Raw genomic sequence first — 23,336 nt, forward strand, 5'->3', positions numbered from 1 at the left:
TCGAGAATAAGTGTAGGTTCTAACACTATGTGTATGGGGTAACGTTAGTTAAGCCTTGATAATTGGGTGCTCGTGATAACAAATTTTAGAATGGTTTACTATTATTTCAACGTTATAAATCTTGTGGTTCGACTTACATACTCACTTACTAAACCTATGATTTCACCAACGTTTTTCGTTGACAGTTTTCTATATGTTTCTCGGGTCCTTGAACGCTAAGTGATACATACTTCCGTGCTCTATTTTTGATACTTGCTTGGATGTCGAGTATACATGCATTTTGGAGTGTCTTTTGACTTACTTTTAAATTGTGTCGCATAGGTTTCAATTGTACTTTAAACGTTGTAACGTAACTAGTCGTTGAACTACTTTTGTAAACCTTGAAACATCCTTACATTTGAAATGAATGCGACATATTTTGGTCAAACGTTGTTTTAAAGACTTCTGACTACGCAACGGGACCTAAGTAGACGGCGCCGTCAATGACGATTTTTTCGGGTCGCTATATAAAGTGTCTTACAATAGACTTATACTATCAAATATAACTTATATGCATCAATATATTATACGTTCGTTTGATGTATACCTTCGATTTAGCATTTTTATATAAGTTCCATAATCGTTGTTAGTGAATATATGCACATACGTACACGTGTTTGCATTTATATGCTACTTAGTATTTTTAAAATGTTTGTTAACTAATATAAATGCATTTAGGAATGAGTGTCTATATGTTTTCGTCTAAATCGTAATTTAAAAAAAAAAAATATATATATATATATATATATATATATATATATATATATATATATATATATATATATAAATATATAAATATATGGTTGTCCCTAACCTGGACGGATGTTTCTTATAATTGAGATTTTATCAATTTTACGAGTATGAATGAACACGTATAAGTAAAAAAAAACCTCTTATAATACACATATACTATCAAATATAACATATATACATCAATATGTTATACGTTTTTCCGGATGTATACCTTCGATCTAGGGTTTTTATAAATAAGTTCCATAATGGTTGTTAGTGAATTTATGCACATCCGTACGTGTGGTTGCATTTATATGCTACTTAGTATTTTTAAAATGCTTGTGAACTAATATAGATGCATTTAGGAATGAGTATCTATGTGTTTTTGTTTTAATCATAATATATATATATATATATATATATATATATATATATATATATATATATATATATATATATATATATATATATATATATATATATATATATATATATATATATATATATATATATATATATATATATGGTCATCCCTAATCTGTCGGTAAATAAGAGTTAGGGACGGTATTTTTTATAATTGAGATTTTATCAAGTTTACGACTACGAAGAACACGTATAAGTACCAAAATGTCTTAAAATACACATATACTATAAAAATATACGGAGTAACATATATACATTAATATATTATACGTTTGTCCGATGTATATCTTCTATCTAGTATTTTTATATATAAGTTCCATAGTCATTGTTAGTGAATATATTCATATCGGTACGTGTTTTTGCATTTATACGCTGCTTAGTATTTTTAAAATATTTGTTAACTAATATAGATGCATTTAAGAAGTGGTATTTATGCATTTTCGTCTAAATCGTAATTTTAAAAATTATATAAATATATGGCCGTCCCTAATCCGTCTGTAAATCAGAGTATTAGGGACGGATTTGGGACGAATATTTTTTATAATTGAGATTTTATCGAGTTACGAGCACGAATGAACACCTATAAGTACCATAATGTCTTAGAATACACTTATACTATCAAATATAACATATATACCTCAATATATTATTCATTTGTCGGGTATATACCTTCGATATAGCATTTTTATATATAAGTTCCATAATCATTGTTAGTGAATATATGCACACACATACGTGTGTTTGCATTTATATGCTACTTAGTATTTTTAAAATGTTTGTTAACTAATATAGATGCATTTAGGAATGAGTGTGTATGCATTTTCGTCTAAATCGTAATTTAAAAAATATATAAATATATGGCCTTCCCTAATCAGTCGGTAAATCAGAGTATTAGGGACGGATTTGGGACGCATGTTTATTATAATTGAGATTTTATCGAGTTTACGGGCATGAATGAACACCTATAAGTACCATAATGTCTTAAAATACACTTATACTTGTTATACAATGAAATTCCCCGTGAATATAATTGTATTATCGATACGGTATTTATAGCGATGCAATGAGCCCTAATTAACCCTAATGGACCCAAGTCCACATATTGGACTTGGGCTTTACTAATATGTCTAACACTCCCCCGCAGTCCGAACGGCGAAATCGCGAAAGTTCGGACTGGAAAGAAAACAATAAATAAAAATACGATTCTCTCTAACTTTTCGTATCAAATTGATTGATATCGTTGATTGGTTGCATTGCTTGACTACGTTTCCTTTTTCGTAACGTTTTTTTTTCTACGTCGTGGCTTGCTTGCCTAAGGATTGCGCAGGACTTGAGCATTGAACTTTTATCGCCGATACAATCTTCTTCAACGCTGCAAATCAAGAGAGTTTTTTTGAAAAAATATTCTTTTTTTTTCCCGTGAATATAACATATATACCTCAATATATTATACATTTTTCGAATGTATAACTTCGATCTAGTGTTTTTATATATAAGCTCCATAATCATTGTAAGTGAATATATACACATCAGTACGTGTGCTTGCATTTATACGCTACTTAATATTTTTAAAATGTTTCTTAACTAATATAAATGCATTTAGGAATGAATGTCTAAGTGTTTTCATCTAAATCGTAATTTAAAAAATATATAAATATATGTCGATCCCTAATACGTCGATAAATCGGATTATTAGGGACGAATATTTTTTATGAGTGAGATTTTATCGAGTTACGAGCACGAATGAACGCATATAACTATTAAAATATCTTAGAATTCACTTACATTATCAAATATAACATATATACATCAATATATCATATGTTTGTCTGATATATACCTTGATTTGGTGTTTTTATATATAAATTCCTTAATCGTTGTGAATATCCAAACGTTGATTTGCATTTATATGCTATTTAATACTCTCTCATTTCCATTACAAACAGTTTTAACTTTATTCTGCACAAATTAAAAAGTTTATTGCTCCACAATAACGTCTTCTGATTGGTTAATAATCAAAGTGAACATTTTAAACAAGACGTTTCAAAATAGTAATATGGACACTTTAAATGAGACAGATGGAATATATTGTTTTTAAAATACACCGATAATCAAAGTGAACATTTTAAACAAGACGTGAACATTTTAAACAAGACGTTTCAAAATAGTAATATGGACACTTTAAATGAGACAGATGCTATTTAATACACAGATAGTAATATGGACACTCGTTATACTCCTCTTTAATAATCTCCTCACTCCTCAGTACAATGGAACTCCTCATTACAATGGAGTAAGATATTGAAACACACATCACATGGATCCATTCAATTTACTTAGAGCACGAGGTGTCCGTGTTGATTTTTTAGTGTCAATTTCAGTGTCCATTTTTGACACTGAAATTGACTGACAGTGTGTAAGGTGGAGGTGTCTACAGTGTCTATTTTAGTGTCAATTTCAGTGTCCATTTTTTATTTTTTATTTTTTAAATTGATTTTTAAATATTGTATTTAACTAATATAATATAAAAACTAAATAATTGATTAAAATTCATAAAATAAACTACTACATTTATTAAAATTCATAAAATAAACTATTACATTTATTAAAATAAACTATTACATTTATTAAAATTCATAAAATAAACCATTACATTTAATAAAATTCATAAAATAAACTAGCACGTAATAAAATTCATAAGTCGTCACGAAGATCCCACTAATGTTCAACCAAATCAGATCGTATGCCTTCATGCACTTCTCTATCACGTAACTCCCTTGTTCTTCTTGCACGAGCGTCACACCTATCGATCCACGTACGTTGTATATGTTGGACAGGCTCAACTACCCAATCATTCTCAGCAAGGTTGTATCCATTGTTTTCGATAATGATGTTGTGTATCATGATGCACGTGTACATTAGTTGTCTCATTATATTCGCTTCGTAAGCTCGTGCGGGTTGCTGAAGAATATGTCAACGGCCTTGTTGGATCCCAAACGTTCTTTCAACATCTTTGCGAGCGCTCGCTTGTTTCCTTGTAAAGTAAGTACGTTTTTCGTCAACGGCACTTGAAAATCCCTTAACAAATGCCGCCCAAGTTGGGTAAATATCGTCAGCTAAATAATACCCCCTGCTATAATGAACCCCGTTTATTTGATAAGGAACGTCAGGCATTTCCTCATTAAGCATTGAGTTGAACAAATCACTAGTGTTTAGCACATTAATATCGTTGTTTGAACCCGCAACACCAAAATACGCATGCCAAATCCAATTATCATACGAGGTGACGGCTTCAAGCATAATAGTTGGGTGACTGTGATCACCTCGCATATACTTTCCTCTCCACGCAACTGGACATTTTGCCCATGCCCAGTGCATACAATCTATACTACCCAACATGCCCGAAAAACCATGAATCCTTTCATGACCTTCATACAAACGGTGAATGTCGTGCAAAGTAGGATCTCTTAGGTACACGTTAGCATACAAATCAAACGATCATGTTCTTATTCACCGGATAAATTTTCAAGTACGTTTAGTGTATAGTTTGTGAACGAGTCGCCGGAAGTACTCGAAGATGACGACATATTTTGGGAAAAAAGATAAAAAAAATTGATGAATAAAGATAAAATGTGGTGAAAGGTGAATAATGAGTGTGTATGTTAAAATGATAAAAATGTAGTGTTATTTATAGAGTAAAAAAAAATACCAAAACTAGCCGTTAAACGGCTAGTTTTTTAAAATTTCAAACAATTCAGTCGTTGGAACTCACCGTCGACTTTTGGAGGCTGGAAATCAACGGCGGGATCGACGCCGTGCCGGTGTCGACCGATCATCGATCCCGGCGTCGATTTAGGGGGGACGGTCAATTTTGTAGTGGACACCGAGTGCTCTTAGGGTCTGTCCGATTAGATCCCATCCAATGGATGTCACTCCCTGAAAAACACCAATTTAATTTATTTCACATCCATCAATTCCATTTTTTATTCAAAACCAACCTACTAATATGTACGGAGTACTACCTTATAATCAAATACTTTTTCCATTTTTATTTAAAACTGCCTAAATATAACTCAATTAGAAAGTCCTAACATCAATACTAACAACTCCAAAACTCTAAATCTCAAATCCGATGTTCATAAACTATCACATATTTTAAGATGTGGTAAAGGAGCTAAGAATTAGAAAAGGGAAGAGCGATCTCAGTGATTTTAGGAATCACTAAACCTGCAATTTGAAGGTTAACTTGTAGAGGCCATGTGAAGCGTATCATTAGTTTGATTTACAAGGAGACATGCGACGATTCAAGATCTTTTTAGAGAATTTGATTAGAGATGTTACTTATTTGGGGATTTTGTTACATTTTCCATGTTTTGTAATTTTGTTTTGAAAGTGTAACCGTTTCTAATCTTTGTACCTTTGTGTTCTTTACCAGATGCAATTTGTTTTGAAAATGTAACAGTTTCCTATTTTTGTTTTTGGACAATTGAATGCAAATTATTAGAGGATATTTAAGACGTTGAATGTAATTTAGTGCTTCTAAGAATTTTTGTTTTGATATGTGGATGGATCATACTGGATTGAAAAGCTGAAAAAAGGGGAATTGCAATTTTTTAGAAAAAAATATTTGCAAGGAAAAAAACACATTAGCGACGGATTTAGGATGGTTCTTGTTGGAAATATGTTCTCGGGTTGGCTACGGTTCGACCGTGGTTTGACTGTGGTACATATATTCCGAAGATATGCCCATAACATTAAATAATAAAAGTCCTTTTATCCTATTCGGTCACACACAAAGGCCAATCGTAAATTGTTTGATATACCTTCTAATCAGAAATTAATTTATTAATCATTAGTTAATGGTTTAATAAATTAAGTAAGCTTTTTTATGTGTATAAATATACTTACAAATCTAAATATGTAGAGATTTGATTAGATTTTGCAAATCATATATTATATAAGATATAAGATTTGATTTGATTTATAAAATATGATTTGATTTTGTAAATCTTATTTTATATAAAGATTTGATTTTGCAAATCTTTTCAAATCTTTATTTATTATATTTGTACTACATGTATTATTGTATCAATTATGTAATATATAATATCAAGTCTTGGTATTGGAAATGATATACAAAAGTGTTGAGTCCCCAAAATAATTAAGGATTTAATTATGACAAAACTGTAATTTATTTGCACTAAAGTGTTATGTGCAGTCAACACAAGTTTGTTTATGTATAGACAGCAGATATAGCTGTGTCGAGTGTTTAGTTTGCTGCTCATGATGTGTACTCAGCAATTCAAGAACATGAAGTGGCTCAGCAATGAAGAACCAGCACAGCTGGAATGCAGCTCACTACACAAGACAGCTATGCTCCATTATAAGCATAGTCGTTTCCCGAGTGGTCTACATTAATGGTACTATTCAACAAAAGTCAAAGACAAAGTTGAACAGAAAAGAACACGCATCGGCGGCTGACAAGTGACCTTACAAGACCACGTGGGAATGCAGAAGGTTAACGCATGTGTAGACATGGGTTATACTTTGTCATCACCCAGGGAACACAACATTCTATTTGTTTAATCAAATAGTGGTGCCAAACTGAATTGGGGTGTTCCTGCAAATAGCCACCAAAGAGGAAAGAAGAGAGCATGCTCTCTGATATAGTTGTCTCCACAAGTACAGACATCCTATGTACCAGTGGACAATAGAACCATTACACGGTTAATAGGATTACTATAAATTATTGTATCCACTATTGTTACAACTAGTGGTGTGGGTTTATTTTATAGAGTCAAAACGTGTAATAGCTGTTAGTTTACCTCTTAGCTATAATCTAGGTAATCTGTATCAACCAACTATCATTCCGCCAAGGATAGTTGTGATTCTTTGTGATTCAATCAATAAAGAATAACTGTTGAAAATTACCTGTGACTCTATTTATTTGCTTGTTTGAATACTAATCAAGTTTAACTGTTTAGTTAATTGAAAAGAAATTGTATTCACCCCCCCCCCCCTCTACAATACTCATGTTGTTATCAAGGGACCAACAACTGGTATCAAAGCTTCAGTCTTGATAATTAATATCTTGGATCTGAATTCTCTCATGGCTGCATATTCTAATACAGCTTACCTTGAAAATGGCTCATCCAATAGACCACCCAAATTTGATGAAGATGAGTATGAAACTTGGAAGGCAAGATTCATGCTTCACCTTGAGTCTATTGACCCACTCATGCCTGGTATCACCATAGATGGTCCATTTGTGCCTACTGAGACTATTGGTAGTGCACCAGCTACAGCTGACACTCCTGCTGTTCCTGGCAGAGAGGTTATTCTCACTCCTTTTAGATGGGATGCTGAGGATAAACGTCGTGCTGGACTTGACCCTAAGATCAGAACCTTGTTAGCTATAACTTTGCCTAACCCACTGTTCAAACTGATTAAGGGAAAAGAAAATGCCAAGCTTATGTTGGACAATCTATATGTTACCTATGAGGGTATGGGAGAAGTTAGGCAGAACAGAATGATTGCTTTAAAACAAGAATATGAAATGTTCTTTGCCTACAAGAACGAAACCCTTAAGCAAACCTTCATTAGGTTTAACTCCTTGATTGCTGACCTGATCACTCTGAATGTCACCTATACTGAGTTTGAACAAGTTAACAAATTCATAGATTCACTGCCCACTAAATGTAAATCTGTTATTGACCCCTTAAGAACTACTCAGACCCTAAAGAACTTTAACATGTCTTCTCTCTACAGTTCACTTTGGAACCATGAGAAGGCAGAGGCTAAATTTGAACTTAACTTAAAAGAAAACTTTAGGTCTGCCCCCACCACTTCAAAATCTTTTAAGACAGATGATACTGCTCTTATTGTTGCTGCTAAAAAGAAAGCTCAAAAGGCTTTACTGGTTCAAAAGTTGCTGGCAGAAGAAGAGTCAGCTGGGAGTGATGTGGATAGTGGTACTGGGTTCGAAGAAAGCAGTGATGGTGAAAGTGATGCAGAAGGGTTTGCTGAAGGTATGGCTTTACTGGCTAGGCAGTTCAAAAGGTTCAATCGTAATAGAACCAGCAAGTCATACAAAGGGAGTAAGAAACCGAGTGCTAGGTATAGTAGCAAGTCAGTCAAGGGTCCTAAATCTGAGTGTTATAATTATGGAAAGGTTGGACATTTTGCTACTGAATGCATGTCCAGGAAACCTTCAACTTCACATGCTAACTCTTTCTCAAAAGCTGACAAGTACAAAAACAAGTACAAAGCTATGAAAGCTCAGATGAAGGAAAGTGCTAAGGCTGATAAGAAGGGTAAAAAGCCAGAAAAGGTTCTAGTTGCTGAGCATCATGATTGAGATGAAACCAGCTCATCGTCTTCCTCTGATAGTGATACTGATGATGATGGTGCTGGCTATGCTCAAGAAAATAAGCTATGTTTAATGGCCAAGGAGGTCAAGGAGTCTGATGAGGATGATAGTGGTAGCAAGTTTTTTGGCTGATATGAGGGAAGCTGATCAGAAAAGAGATTCTCCTCAATGGAAAACTGAATTGATGTATAAGGTTGATAATTTTCGAACTTATACTGATGATGAAAAGGCCTAAATATTTGACTACCTAAGAGTTAACTTATGTAGAGGCAGCAAACGTGAAGAAGTTTTGATATCAGACAACAAATCTTTAAATGAGAAACTTAAATGCAAAAATGATGAAGTTAAAATCTTGAAAGATGATATTTCAAAACTCGAAAAACAAAATTTTGCTTTAAGGTCTCTTCACGTTGAGGCAGCAGAAGTCAAGAACTAGCTGGATAATCTTAAAAAGGTTGTCGCTTCATGGTGTACATCTGCTCAACGCACAGCAAAGTGTGTTAACGAGCAGGTGCCTACCCAAGTTGAAGCTTTTTTTGCTGGTGACTATGCTGCTACTGCTGCCATTGCAGAGGTTACTTTCATGGACCCAATTCTTGAAACAGATCCTGAAGCTGTCTTGCCAAATACTTTTGCCAAGATAGTTAAAGGTAAAAAGGTCCTGAAGAATAAATTTGTTAGACCTGCTACTGTGTCCCCACCACCTGCCATGAAAGAGATTTTGGAGGATGCGGTTAGAGCAAGAGAAGCCAGTACCTCAATTGATGAGACTACTAACCCCTCAAGCATCTACTACATGACTCCAAAAGAAAGACGTATCAAAAGGGAAATCACTGAAAATAATCTTAGAAAAGTTAAATCTACTGATTCCCCTTCGTGTTCAAGTTCCAATTATGCTGAGCCAGCTGATGACAAACTTACTGGTCAACCAGTAGCTGCAGACAAGCCAGTCAAATGTAATACTGGCAAGTCTAAGGCAGCAGGAAGAACATCTTCTAGTTCATCAGCGTCAGTAGACAAGCCAGTAACTTCCCACGCTGGCTCGTCAAATGATAAAGGCAAAGCAATACGTCATGACTATGGTACTGGTTCCAAGAAGAAAGCTGCCCTTAAGGGAAAAGCAAAAGTGGACTCGAATGAAGAGCTGTCTATCACTGAGATTATGAAAGTCAAGCTTGACTAGCTTATTGAGGCAGTAACCAAACATCGCCCCGATCCCCTTTACAATGTGTATGACCCATCACCGATACCAAATGTGAGAAAATGCTACAAATGTGGCAGCAAGTTTCACTTAGCCAACCGGTGTCCTTTTACCTCAACCCTGTCTGCTGATGCTTCTTCAAGCAAACCAGCAGACAGGAAAAGATCATCAAAGATGACCCTTCCAGAACCCATCCTTGGATGGGTTCCCAAAAAGAACTAATCTCTTAGCTACTGTACAGGGCATTCAAAACAAGCAAATCTGGTATCTCGATAGTGGATGTTCGAGACATATGACCAGATGTAAGTCCCTGCTAATGGACTATGAAGAAAAAGATGGTCCAGTTGTTTCGTATGGAGATAATTCGTTGGGTTACACAAAGGGTTTTGGTACTTTGACTAATGGGAATGTCACATTCTCAAATGTTGCATATGTAGTTGGGCTTAAACATAATTTACTCAGCATAAGCCAACTGACAAGCAAGAACAAGATAGTCCAATTCAGAAAGAAAATTGGCACTATTTTTTATAAGACAGGGAAGCCACTGCTGACTGCAAAACGTCATGAAAACATGTATCAAATTGACATGAACACAGTAGTCACAACAATTGATACTTGTTTCTATTCGAAGGCAGCAGACAACCTGAAATGGTTATGGCACAAGAGACTCTCACATCTCAACTTCAAAGATATTCACAAATTATCCAGTAGAAGTTTGGTGTCTGGGCTACCCACCATGTCTTATGTAAATGACAGACTGTGTCCTGGTTGTGAAAAAGGAAAACATCACCATGCCTCATTCAAATCAAAGCAAATCTCATCTGTTGAGAAACCATTTCATTTACTTCCTATGGATCTCTTTGGTCCTGTTAATGTGGCCACCTGTAGTGGGAAGAAGTATACACTGGTTATTGTTGATGAATATTCCAGATACACCTGGGTATTCTTTTTGAAGCAAAAGAGTGAAGCTGCTGATGAAATTATCAATTTTATCAAAAGAATGGAGCTTTTAAATGGGCAACGGGTGAAACAGCTAAGAAGTGATCATGGTACAGAATTCAGAAATGCTACATTAGAAGAATTTTGTGCTGATAAAGGTATTTCACAGAACTTTTCTGCTTTAAGAACACCTCAACAAAATGGTGTTTCAGAAAGAAGAAACAGAACTCTCATTGAAGCAGCAAGATCTATGTTAGCTGAGTCTGGGCTGAAAAATTCATATTGGGCAGAGGCTGTGAACACGGCATGTTTTACCCATAATAGATCTCTTATTGTGAAAAGACATCAGAAAACTGCTTATGAAGTTCTCAAAGGAAGAAAACCCTCAATCTCATTTCTTCATGTATTTGGCACTCCCTGTTTCATTCTAAACAATAGGGATCAGTTGGGCAAGTTTGATGCCAAGGCTGATGAAGGTATATTCTTGGGATATTCCAACATGTCAAAGGCATATAGGGTTTTCAATAAAAGAAGGGGTTGTTTTGAAGAATCGATTAATGTTACATTTGATGAAACTGCCCCAGCTTCATCTTCCTGTCAAGAAGATGAAGATTTATTGTTTGAAGAGCCTACTCAGCAAGGTCTCTATGATGAAGAGGAACCAGCTGCAAATCCCTCACCAATCCATGTTGCTGAGTTCTCTGATGATGAGATGGAACACTCTGTTCCATCTGTGTGTAAACCAAGTGGACCTACTGGCTCTACTGAAGTCCTGCAACTTGATCATAGGTCTACTGGTTCTGAAGGATCACAAGCTGGCACTGGTTATACTAATACTGAACAGCTGTCTCCAATTGCTGCTCCTACCTTTGAACCATCTGATGATCAAGATGTTGTGTGTTTCACAACAACTTCACCTGTTCATAACACTAGATGGACAAAAGAGCATCCAATTGAGCAAGTCATTGGTAATCTGGCTAGTGGCGTTAAAACAAGAAGGCATGCAACCAGCAATTTCTGTATGCATGTAAATTTTATGTCTACCATTGAACCTAAATGTCCTGATGAAGCAATCAAAGATCCAAGCTGGGTAGGAGCTATGCAAGAAGAGATCTCCCAGTTTGATAGGAATAAATTTTGGACATTGGTACCTAAACCTGATGATGAAACTAAGAAAATCATTGGTACCAAGTAGGTTTTCAAGAACAAGATGGATGAAGATGGGATTGTGATCAGAAACAAAGCTAGATTGGTAGCTCAAGGTTTCAAACAGGAAGAAGGATTGGATTATGGAGAGACTTATGCTCCAGTGGCTAGGATAGAAGCTATCAAACTGTTCTTGGTGTATGCTGCTAAGATGAACTTTAGGGTATTCCAGATGGATGTTAAATCAGCATTTCTAAATGGGAAGCTGCAAGAAGAAGTTTATGTCAAATAGCCTCCTGGTTTTGTAAGCAGTAAATATCCAGACCATGTCTACAAGCTAGACAAAGCTCTTTATGGCCTCAAACAGGCTCCAAGAGTGTGGTATGAGATACTTCATGTGTATCTCACTGGTATAGGTTTTAAAGTTGGAACAATTGACACCACTTTGTTCTCAAACGAGACAGATAGTGATCTCTTGCTAGTACAGCTATATGTGGATGATATTATTTATGGATCTAAAAATGAGAAACATTGTCAAGATTTTTCAAAACTTATGTCAAAGACATATGAAATGTGCTTACAGAGAGACTTGCAATACTTTTTGGGATTGCAAATTAAACAACTTGATGATGGAATTTTTATAAGTCAGGATAAATATATCAAAGATATGCTAAAGAAATTTGGTCAGGCCTGTTTAAAGGATATAGGGACTCCAATGGCAGCAACTATTAAAATAGATGCTGATCCCAATGGTGAACTAGTCAATATCACTGAATATAGAGGTATGATTGGATCCCTACTTTATCTCACAGCCAGCAGACCAGATATTATGTTTGCCACATGTCTCTGTGCCAGATATCAAGCTGATCCTAAAGAGTCACACTTGCTAGCAGTAAAAAGGATATTTAGGTATCTGAAATCTACTGCTAAACGTGGTCTTTGGTATCCCAAAGACCAGGATTTTGAGCTAATTGGGTATTCAGATGTAGTGACCCGAACTTTTCCATGTTTATATATATATATATATTAAATGAAATTGTTATTTACATGATTAAGTGTTTCCAACATGTTAAGCAATCAAACTTGTTAAGACTTGATTAATTGAAATAGGTTTCATATAGACAATTGACCACCCAAGTTGACCGGTGATTCACGAATGTTAAAACTTGTAAAAACTATATGATGACATATATATGGTTATATATATAGTTAACATGATATTATTATAAGTAAACATATCATTAAGTATATTAATAATGAACTACATATGTAAAAACAAGACTACTAACTTAATGATTTTGAAACGAGACATATATGTAACGATTATCGTTGTAACGACATTTAATGTATATATATCATATTAAGAGATATTCGTACATCATAATATCATGATAATATAATAATTTAAAATCTCATTTGATATTATAAACATTGGGTTAACTACATTTAACAAGATAGTTAACCTAAAGGTTTCAAAACAACACTTACATGTAACGACTAACGATGACTTAACGACTCAGTTAAAATGTATATACATGTAGTGTTTTAATATTTATTCATACACTTTTGAAAGACTTCAAGACACTTATCAAAATACTTCTACTTAAAAAAAATACTTACAGTTACATCCTCGTTCAGTTTCATCAACAATTCTACTCGTATGCACCCGTATTCGTACTCGTACAATACACAGCTTTTAGATGTATGTACTATTGGTATATACACTCCAATGATCAGCTCTTAGCAGCCTATGTGAGTCACCTAACACATTTGGGAACCATCATTTGGCAACTAGCATGAAATATCTCATAAAATTACAAAAATATGAGTAATCATTCATGACTTATTTACATGAAAACAAAATTACATATCCTTTATATCTAATCCATACACCAACGATCAAAAACACCTACAAACACTTTCATTCTTCAATTTTCTTCATCTAATTGATCTCTCTCAAGTTCTATCTTCAAGTTCTAAGTGTTCTTCATAAATTCTACAAGTTCTAGTTTCATAAAATCAAGAATACTTCCAAGTTTGCTAGCTTACTTCCAATCTTGTAGAGTGATCATCCAACCTCAAGAAATCTTTCTTATTTACAGTAAGATATCTTTCTAATACAAGGTAATACTCATATTCAAACTTTGATTCAATTTCTATAACTATAACAATCTTATTTCGAGTGAAAATCTTACTTGAACTGTTTTCGTGTCATGATTCTGCTTCAAGAACTTTCAAGCCATCCAAGAATCCTTTGAAGCTAGATCCATTTTTCACATTTCCAGTAGCTTTATCCAGAAAACTTGAGGTAGTAATGATGTTCATAACATCATTCGATTCATACATATAAAGCTATCTTATTCGAAGGTTTAAACTTGTAATCACTAGAACATAGTTTAGTTAATTCTAAACTTGTTCGCAAACAAAAGTTAATCCTTCTAACTTGACTTTTAAAATTAACTAAACACATGTTCTATATCTATATGATATGCTAACTTAATGATTTAAAACCTGGAAACACGAAAAACACCGTAAAACCGAATTTACGCCGTCGTAGTAACATCGCGGGCTGTTTTGGGTTAGTTAATTAAAAACTATGATAAACTTTGATTTAAAAGTTGTTCTTCTGGGAAAATAATTTTTCTTATGAACATGAAACTATATCCAAAAATCATGGTTAAACTTAAAGTGGAAGTATGTTTTTCAAAATGGGCATCAAGACGTCGCTCTTTCGACTGAAATGACTACCTCTTACAAAAACGACTTGTAACTTATATTTCTGACTATAAACCTATACTTTTTCTGTTTAGATTCATAAAATAGAGTTCAATATGAAACCATAGCAATTTGATTCACTCAAAATGGATTTAAAACGAAGAAGTTATGGGTAAAATAATATTGGATAATTTTTCTTGTTGTAGCTATGTGAAAATTGGTAACAAATCTATATTAATCATATCCTAGCTAACTTATATTGTATTATACATGTATTCTAATATATTATGTAATCTTGGGATACCATAGACACGTATGCAAATGTTTTGACATATCATATCGACCCATGTGTATATATTATTTGGAACAACCATAGACACTCTATATGCAGTAATGTGGGAGTTAGCTATACAGGGTTGAGGTTGATTCCAAAAATATATATACTTTGAGTTGTGATCTAGCCTGAGACATGTATACATTGGGTTGTGGATTGATTCAAGATAATATATATCAATTTTTTTTCTGTACATCTAACTTTGGACAACTAGTTGTAGGTTACTAACGAGGACAGATGACTTAATGAACTTAAAACATCAAAATGTATTAAAAGTATTGTAAATATATTTTAAACATACTTTGATATATATGTACATATTTGTTATAGGTTCATGAATCGACCAGTGACCAAGTCTTACTTCCCGACGAAGTAAAAATCTGTGAAAGTGAGTTATAGTTCCACTTTTAAAATCTAATATTTTTGGGATGAGAATACATGCAGGTTTTATAAATGATTTACAAAATAGACACAAGTACATGAAAGTACATTCTATGGTTGAATTATCAAAATCGAATATGCCCCTTTTTATTAAGTCTGGTAATCTAAGAATTAGGGAACAGACACCCTAATTGACGCGAATCCTAAAGATAGATCTATTAGGCCTAACAAACCCCATCCAAAGTACCGGATGCTTTAGTACTTCGAAATTTATATCATATCCGAAGGGTGTCCCGGAATGATGGGGATATTATTATATATGCATCTTGTTAATGTCGATTACCAGGTGTTCACCATATGAATGATTTTTATATCTATGTATGGGATGTATATTGAAATATGAAATCTTGTGGTCTATTGTTACGATTTGATATATATAGGTTAAACCTATAACTTACCAACATTTTTTTGTTGACGTTTTAAGCATGTTTATTCTCAGGTGATTATTAAGAGCTTCTGCTGTTGCATACATAAATAAGGACAAGATTTGGAGTCCATGCTTGTATGATACTGTGTAAAAACTGCATTCAAGAAACTTATTTCGTTGTAACATATTTGTATTGTAAACCATTATGTAATAGTCGTGTGTAAACAGGATATTTTAGATTATCATTATTTGATAATCTACGTAAAGCTTTTTAAACCTTTATTGATGAAATAAAGGTTATGGTTTGTTTTAAAATGAATGCAGTCTTTGAAAAATGTCTCATATAGAGGTCAAAACCTCGCAACGAAATCAATTAATATGGAACGTTTTTAATCAATAAGAACGGGACATTTCATCAGATGCTGATTTTGCAGGGTGTAAAATAGACAGGAAAAGTACTACTAGTGGTTGCCAGTTACTGGGTGGTAGGCTAGTCATCTGGACGAGCAAAAATCAAAATACTGTGTCCACATCTACTGCTGAGGCAGAATACGTTTCTGCTAGTAGTTGTACTGCTTAAGTACTATGGATGCAAAACCAGCTGAAAGACTATGGTGTTCATGTTACAAAGACTCCAATCTACTGTGACAACACAAGTGCAATAGCTATCACCAACAATCCTGTGATGCATTCAAGAACAAAGCACATTGACGTTCGATATCACTTCATAAGGGAACATGTTTAAAAAGGAGATGTGGAGCTACACTTTATTTCAACAGACCAGCAGTTAGCAGATCTATTAACAAAATCCTTAGATGAGAAACGTTTTAACTATCTCATCTCTGAGCTGGGTATGTTTGAACTTTAAATAAAAGACAATTTTTGTTGATGTGCTGGCTCTACAACATGTAGGGCAAACCAGTAAGCCATTTTTGTTACCTTACTGCCTACATGTAAAACACTCAGCACAACAAGGTCTTTTATATTTTGGTTACTCAAAATGTTTTTAATTGAAATAATAAATAGCTCACAAAATTTAATGATTCCTTAAATCTGCAACTCATTTACTTCCAATGATTTAAATTAAATTCATGACATATTAAATGTAACAAAGTATCTTGTATTTAATACAAAACTTATTTTGTGGTTTTTAAATTTTTTTAAAAAAAAGTTAATTAAAACCCGCTGCATTTAATGTTGAATGGGAGGTATGAGTATTCAAGCCGTATATACGTCAAATCATCACTCTGTGTCCCCTCGAGTGTGCCAGTCTGTCACATCTGCCCACGCGCCTGCTAATAGCAGTTGTCATTTTCTCTCTCCTGCCTTTTTCACCCAATCACAACGGTTAAAAGAGTGTTTTATCTTCCATAATAACCTTTGGTTATTCAGTTTTCAAATTCACACTCTTCTCTCTAAAAATCCCCAAATCTTCAAATCAATTCATACATCCATCTTCTACGAAATCATCAATGGTAGAACAACAACAACATCAATCACCGCCTGCTGCAAACCAGCTAGAGGAACAACAACCACAGCAACAACAACCGGTAGCACCACAACAACCGGAACAGCAACCACCACTGGTCATCGAAGAACAAGTGGTGCAGGGCCCTCTGTTCAACCTGCACCCAAGCCTTATTAGGGCTGCAAATGCACCAGAACACTCCTCCATTCGCCTATCAAGAGGCAATGCTGCTTATGCCCTTTCAATTCCCAAAACCAAAGCCAACTTGGGTTATGATGCGCTTATCGATTACATACGACAATCACCACTGGCTAGAGCTATTACCGGCGTACCTTCTCGTCTTTATCCAGCTTGTTTGGCCAGATTCTGGTATACTGCCACCACGGCCACCACTCAACAGAACGTTCCATGTATTCGTGGCATGGTGACTGAAACCCTAGCCTGCTCCATCACTGTTGATGCCATCCGACGTGCTCTCCAATTACCCATTGGTCCGTTCGTTAATTCACCAACCAGTTATGAGTTTCGAAGAGAGGTACTGGAGATTATAGGGTTTGATGGACCAGTGGCTCATACACCCTTAAGAAGGCAGATGCCACCTCTGTGGAACTATTTCTTTGGCTTGCTGACTCAATGCATCAGTCAGAAGTCCGGGAGCTTTGATCAGTGCTCAGATTTTGAGCTGAAGATTGGTCATGGGATGCTGTTCAATCGAAATATTGATTATGCCGGTGAAATTTACTTAAGGCTAAGGGAAATGGTGCTTGCACCTAAACGAACACACTTAATCCCCTTTCCAAGGTTTTAAGCCTTGTTTTTGAAAATGAGCTAGGTGAAGTTTACCAGAAAATTGCTGATGAATCATTCGACCTGCCTCCAAAACAAGGGGGAATGCCAAAAGATGCTCCTGCTGCTCAATATAATGTCTTGACACCAGGCATGCTTGAGTATCTTGCTGCTCGAGGTGGAGTGAACCAACCGGCTGCCTCTGGTGCTGCACCAGCTTAGGGGGAGGGACCTCAGTGAAAGCCAGCTGTGAAAAGGAAGAAGCTAGCTACCTCAACTAGTACAGCCACCGTCTTACATACTGGTAAAGCAGTAGTTGTATTAGAATCTAGTGCTCTCTGATCATAAAGAACAGCCCTAGTCTTATATACTAACTATCCACTTCTAGTATTGGAATCCGTTGCTTAACTATTTCTTGGTAACAGGCAAATCCAAACGAGCAAAAGCTGGCTCCAAGCTCACCACAGGGGAGATTGCACCAGTCTCAACTGCTGCTCCTACAAAGGATGTGGCTATGGAACCTGGTGCGTTTCTAGACCAAACAGCAGAAAATTCTAACATAATTAAAAAATCTTTTATCTGCTGACTTGAAAAATGAATGTGGAGTTCAAGGTATAACCCTGGATCCCAAGCTGACTGGTTTTAAAACTAGTGTTAAGAAGAGTAGCTACCCATACTCTTCTAGCCAGACACTTCCACATTTTTCAAAATTGAACTTAACGCTATATCCTCTGCTGCCAGTACAATCAGCAGAGCAAAAACCTGACCCCCAAAGCAAACTTGAGCTGGCTCCTCATCGTGTTGAACCAGCTCAGGATACTGCACAGCCATTATGTTACTCGAATCATGATAAGAGTCTCACTCCTACATCATTACCAGCCAGAACTCTTACACTATCTGGGTCAATATGTGTCGCCAATGAGTCAGCAGAGTCATAGCTGTACTTACAGACACCTTATTCTGTCTCATTCGAAGGGCTGACCAAATCACCAGTCTGTCCCCAGAGACCAACAACAGATGCAATTGTTGAGTCAAATTTATTTGGTTCTACAGTTGTTAACATAAAATGTTCTATTGTTTCAGTTCTTAGCAGGGTAGATGAACAGGCAGAGGGGGAGCGAGTTAAAGATGATATTATTCCTACTGAGCAGATTGCTGCCTCTGCTACTGGTATTGGTGCTACTGTTTCTCCTACTGGTGGTGCTGATGCTAGTACTGTTGCTTCTACAGCTGCTGGTAATACTGCTCCCAGTATTGTTGCTTCCACTACTTCACTTGAAGTGGAAGATGAAATCATAGTGGATCCTCCTGTTCTTAAAAAGGTAATTGACAATATTGTCAAGGATGTTCTACTTGATGAACTTGTCACTGAACCACAGGGTGACATTACGTCTGCTGCTGCTACCAATGCACAAAATGTTATCATGGAAGCTGGTACAAGTGCTACTTTTCCATCTGATGTTATCATGGAAGCTGGTACAAGTGCTACTTTTCCATCTGATGTTATCCTGGATGATGGTAAAAGTGCTACTTTTCCATCAGATTCTGGTTCACCAGGTGATACTGTTCTGGAGGGTCTTGATTTTGTTAATGCTGGCTATGTTGGCTATGTTCCCACAGAGCCAACGGTGGATACTGATGCTCTTACTGGAGATGCTGCTTCTTCACCTACTGCATAGTTATCTACCGCTGCTACTGGTTCTACGGAACCCGTTATGGATGCTGGTACCTCTGTTTCTGCCACTACTGACTCTTCTCAGGCTACTGTTTCTACTGAGAAGAAACCTTATGTGTGCCAGGTGCCAGATCCTGATGAAGTTATTCCTAACTTCATCTATCGGGGAGCGTCTATTACTCCCAGAGTTGCTCTGCTGGTGGATCAACTAACTATTGATCCTCAAACTACCATAGTCTCAGCCAGCAAATTGCCTCACGAAGAGCTGACTGAACTATTGTCTTAGCTTGATCGACCAGCTAGAGAAGAAGTTTATGAGAGGTTGGCTACTTTAGAACAGATCAACGAGCAGCCTTATTATCATTTTTTTGGCATGGCTCCAGCTGCTTCTCCATGGCCTAGTACATGGAGGCCTCTCAAGTTCATCAGAGATCCCTCTACTAGTAAATATGTTATGCAGAATATTCCTGATTCACCAGTACTTTCTGATTCATCAGCTTCTTCCTCATCATCTTCTTCCTCTGATGGTGATGCTGATAAAGGTACTTGTAAGGATGAACCAGTCACTCATGATAATGTGACTGGTACCAAAGAAAAACCAGTGGATCTCACTAATGATGCTGTTCATGATGCTGACAAGAATACCAGTGGTTCTAAACCTTCGGGTGAAGGTAAAAATGATGGTGATCATGGTGACGAGTCAGATTCTGACCTTCCACCTCCACCACCCCGCGGAGGTAGTTCTGTGTTAGCTGCTTCTGACCACCCCTCAACCAGCTATGTTAAATTTAATGTTGATGAGGTGGCTGACATCTCCACCCTGGCTGTCTATAAGACACTGGCCGAGGTTACACCTGATCTACAGGCCACCATTCGTACTGCTATTGCTGATAGTGTGACTGAAGCCATACGTAACGCTGGGCAAGTTACCACTTCCAATATTGAAGCCCAGCTCAAACAGGTATGTGCCTTTGCAGATCTTGCGGTGGCTGCCATTGTCAAAAAACATGAAGAGGAGGAGGACTTAAAGAAACGAATCATATCTCACAATGAATATACTGAGGACATTGCCCGTCTTCAAGCTGATTTAGATGCTGCTAATCGCAGAATTGTTTTTCTTAATGAAGAAAATGCAGTACTACATGAGAGATTGGATTCACAGGAGCAGCAAATGGCTAACATGATTCCTGCTTCTGCCTATGTTCAAATGGTTGAAAATATGCATCGACTGGCTACCCTACAGGGTGATGTTAGGGCCATGGTTGAACAGATGGCTATGGGTGTTGCAAGGAATGAAGTTAGGTCTTCCAACCTCCTTATTCGACAATTTGCCTTGGATCCTGGTGCCCATCTTACTCTTAAAGTTGCTGACTGGAACAATTTTGCATTCTCTATTCCAGATTCAGATAGTAACCTTGATGCACAGGTCTCCCCTGTTCACCTTTCTGCCCCTGCTGATGACAAAAAGGGGGAGAAGCAATCTAAAAAGAAACTCAAAAAGAGAAAACAATCAGAGGGGGAGCATGAGCATGAAAAGGCTCCAAAACAACCAAGGAGAGATGGTGATGGTGATGGTGGTGATGGTTCTACTGGTCCAGACTCTGGCACTAAGCCCATCAATGCTCATACTGAAGCTGGTGTACAGGCAGCTGGTGAATCTCAACCCAGTGTGTCTACCACATCAGTGGATGATATTGGTTCTGGCAGTAAGCCCAGTGATGTTTCTGCACTGGCTGTTGTTGAAGCTTTTGTTGTCTCTCAATCTATTGAAAGAAGAATGAAAAGAAAACTGGAGAGACATCAGAAGAGACAGCAAGAATTGAATGATGCCTTCAATGTAAAATGGGATGCCTATGTTGCTCTTAAACGCCACAGAATTGAGCATAGGAGATGGCTGACCCCAAAAAAGAGGGACATTGATGATGACCTGATTGGCATTGATAAATTCAAAAAGGATGCACTAAAAATAAATGCCAAATTCATGGTCAAATACGACAAAAAGAGGGCAAAACTGTATGCTGAGCGAGCAGATAGGATCAAACGGATGACTCCAGAAGAAATGAAAGATTATCTTGCATCTACTGAGTCAGGGGGAGGAGTTAGAGCTGACATTTTTATGAAGTGGTTAGATGCTATGTTAGAAACCAGTTCATCTTCCCGCCCAACATCTTCTGCATAGCCAGCTACACAACATAAGCCAACAGAAGTAATCAATCTTGATGATGATGATATTCAGGGGGAGCATCTTGCTATCGTTCCCTACCTGCCTCCACATGAGCCAGTATCAACACAAGAACCATCAGCTGAACCCATGCCCATAGATAAACAAATGGTGAAATCTGCTCCTAGGGACAATCAGCCCCTAAGGAAAGGATCCTTATTTGAGGCAGCTGATGAAGATACTGAGGTGGTTGTACTAGCTGATACTAATCAGTTAGCTGGTACTGAAGACACAGCAAAGAGTGCTGTGAATAAAGACCCAGCCAGAAGTGTGATGCTGGGTGTTACAAGTGTTGAAGACCCAGCAAAGGTGGTTGAGCAGGGTGCTAATCCTGATGATGATACGGTTAATCCTGCTAACTTTACAGTCTGGGGTAGTGGAGATCATTTATTTGTTCAATCACCTATCTCTCCCCAGACCCTCACCTATTTTAATAAAATAAAGGATAATCATGTCAATCAGTTTCCAGTGAGTTCATCTGGCATAGGTGAATCAATCATGTATCCTCCATCTTCCCCAAAACGTCATGGTAAACACAGAACTTGGGAAGATGATTCAGTTACCCGTGGTGAGCCAGACTTATTTAAAATGAATCCAGATGAAAGAGATGCTTACCGGCTGGAGATCACTGTACAGGAATTGCTTGAGCAAAGACAAGCTGCTATCAATGAAAGGATACGCCAAGTTAGATTGCTGCATCATCCCCTTGATCAGCCACTCTACATCACTGCCTTGACTTATGGCATTGAAATTAGTGTATACTTGAAAAATAGTGGTCAAAGGCTCTCTACTGATGAGGAGAAAGCTCAATTTCAAGAGGCTCGCCAGCTGGGTATAGATCTAAGGGAGTATCGTGCTGCCCTTAGAACTGAAGAGGGTAGAAAGATGATTGAAACAGCAAAATCCCTGAAAATCACTGCCGACGAGTATTTGTTGGGTCTACAAGCTGAAATTCAAAGAAGGGAGGCTGCTGATGCTGAACTCGCTGAGAGGGTAAGGCTCCAGGATATAGAAGACAAATTGGCTGCTGATAGAAAGCAAGAGGCTGAGTCTTTAGAATTAGCCAAAGCCATTGTCAAAGAACATGATAAGGCATTTGATAAGATTGAATCTGCTGAGAAAGCACCTGCTACTGCTCCTATAGAATCTCTTCGTACCAGTGAATTTCCTAATCATTATTATAGGAGTAGGTATGGTGATGTAATGAATAGAAGATCCAATCCCAGCAGGATCATCAAAGTAAACAGAGGGTCAAAAAGAGCGTTCAATACCGTAAGGGAGAATAAAGTTCAAGAAAGAATAAACTATGATGAGTTAAGATCCCTTGAATTTAGTGAATGGATGGAGATCTTGGAGTATTTCATTGGTAAAGGTGAAAGTGCTATCAAAAATACACTTAAATCTGAACTCCAACAGCTCTTCAAGAAAGCAACAAGGTTTGGAAATGCACCAGTGGTGAATGTAGACGAAGTCCTCTCTC

The 23,336-nt window shown here is 36.5% G+C and overlaps 1 protein-coding gene across 1 annotated transcript; it reads right to left on the minus strand.

Moving 5' to 3' along the window:
* Positions 1 to 4,167: 4,167 nt before the first annotated feature.
* On the minus strand, positions 4,168 to 5,240 carry LOC139900195 (uncharacterized). Its single transcript, XM_071882987.1, has 3 exons — positions 5,217 to 5,240; positions 5,079 to 5,130; positions 4,168 to 4,622 (listed from the first exon to the last, which is right to left on the minus strand). Exons 1-3 carry the CDS (start codon positions 5,238 to 5,240, stop codon positions 4,168 to 4,170), a joined length of 531 nt encoding a protein of 176 aa, XP_071739088.1.
* Positions 5,241 to 23,336: the final 18,096 nt, after the last annotated feature.

This window comes from Rutidosis leptorrhynchoides, chromosome 3 (genome assembly GCF_046630445.1).
Source record: "Rutidosis leptorrhynchoides isolate AG116_Rl617_1_P2 chromosome 3, CSIRO_AGI_Rlap_v1, whole genome shotgun sequence".
In the NCBI taxonomy this organism is placed as follows: Eukaryota; Viridiplantae; Streptophyta; class Magnoliopsida; order Asterales; family Asteraceae; genus Rutidosis; species Rutidosis leptorrhynchoides.

What these genes read in the sequence shown, in the direction of transcription:
- LOC139900195 (XM_071882987.1), bottom strand. Translation starts at nt 5,240, where the DNA reads ATGGAAAAAGTATTTGATTATAAG. An exon ending in AAAAAGTATTTGATTATAAG is followed by an intron (nt 5,131 to 5,216) that starts GTAGTACTCCGT and finishes GGTGTTTTTCAG; the next exon opens with GGAGTGACATCCATTGGATG. An exon ending in ACAGACCCTAAGAGCACTCG is followed by an intron (nt 4,623 to 5,078) that starts GTGTCCACTACA and finishes GTTTGTATGAAG; the next exon opens with GTCATGAAAGGATTCATGGT.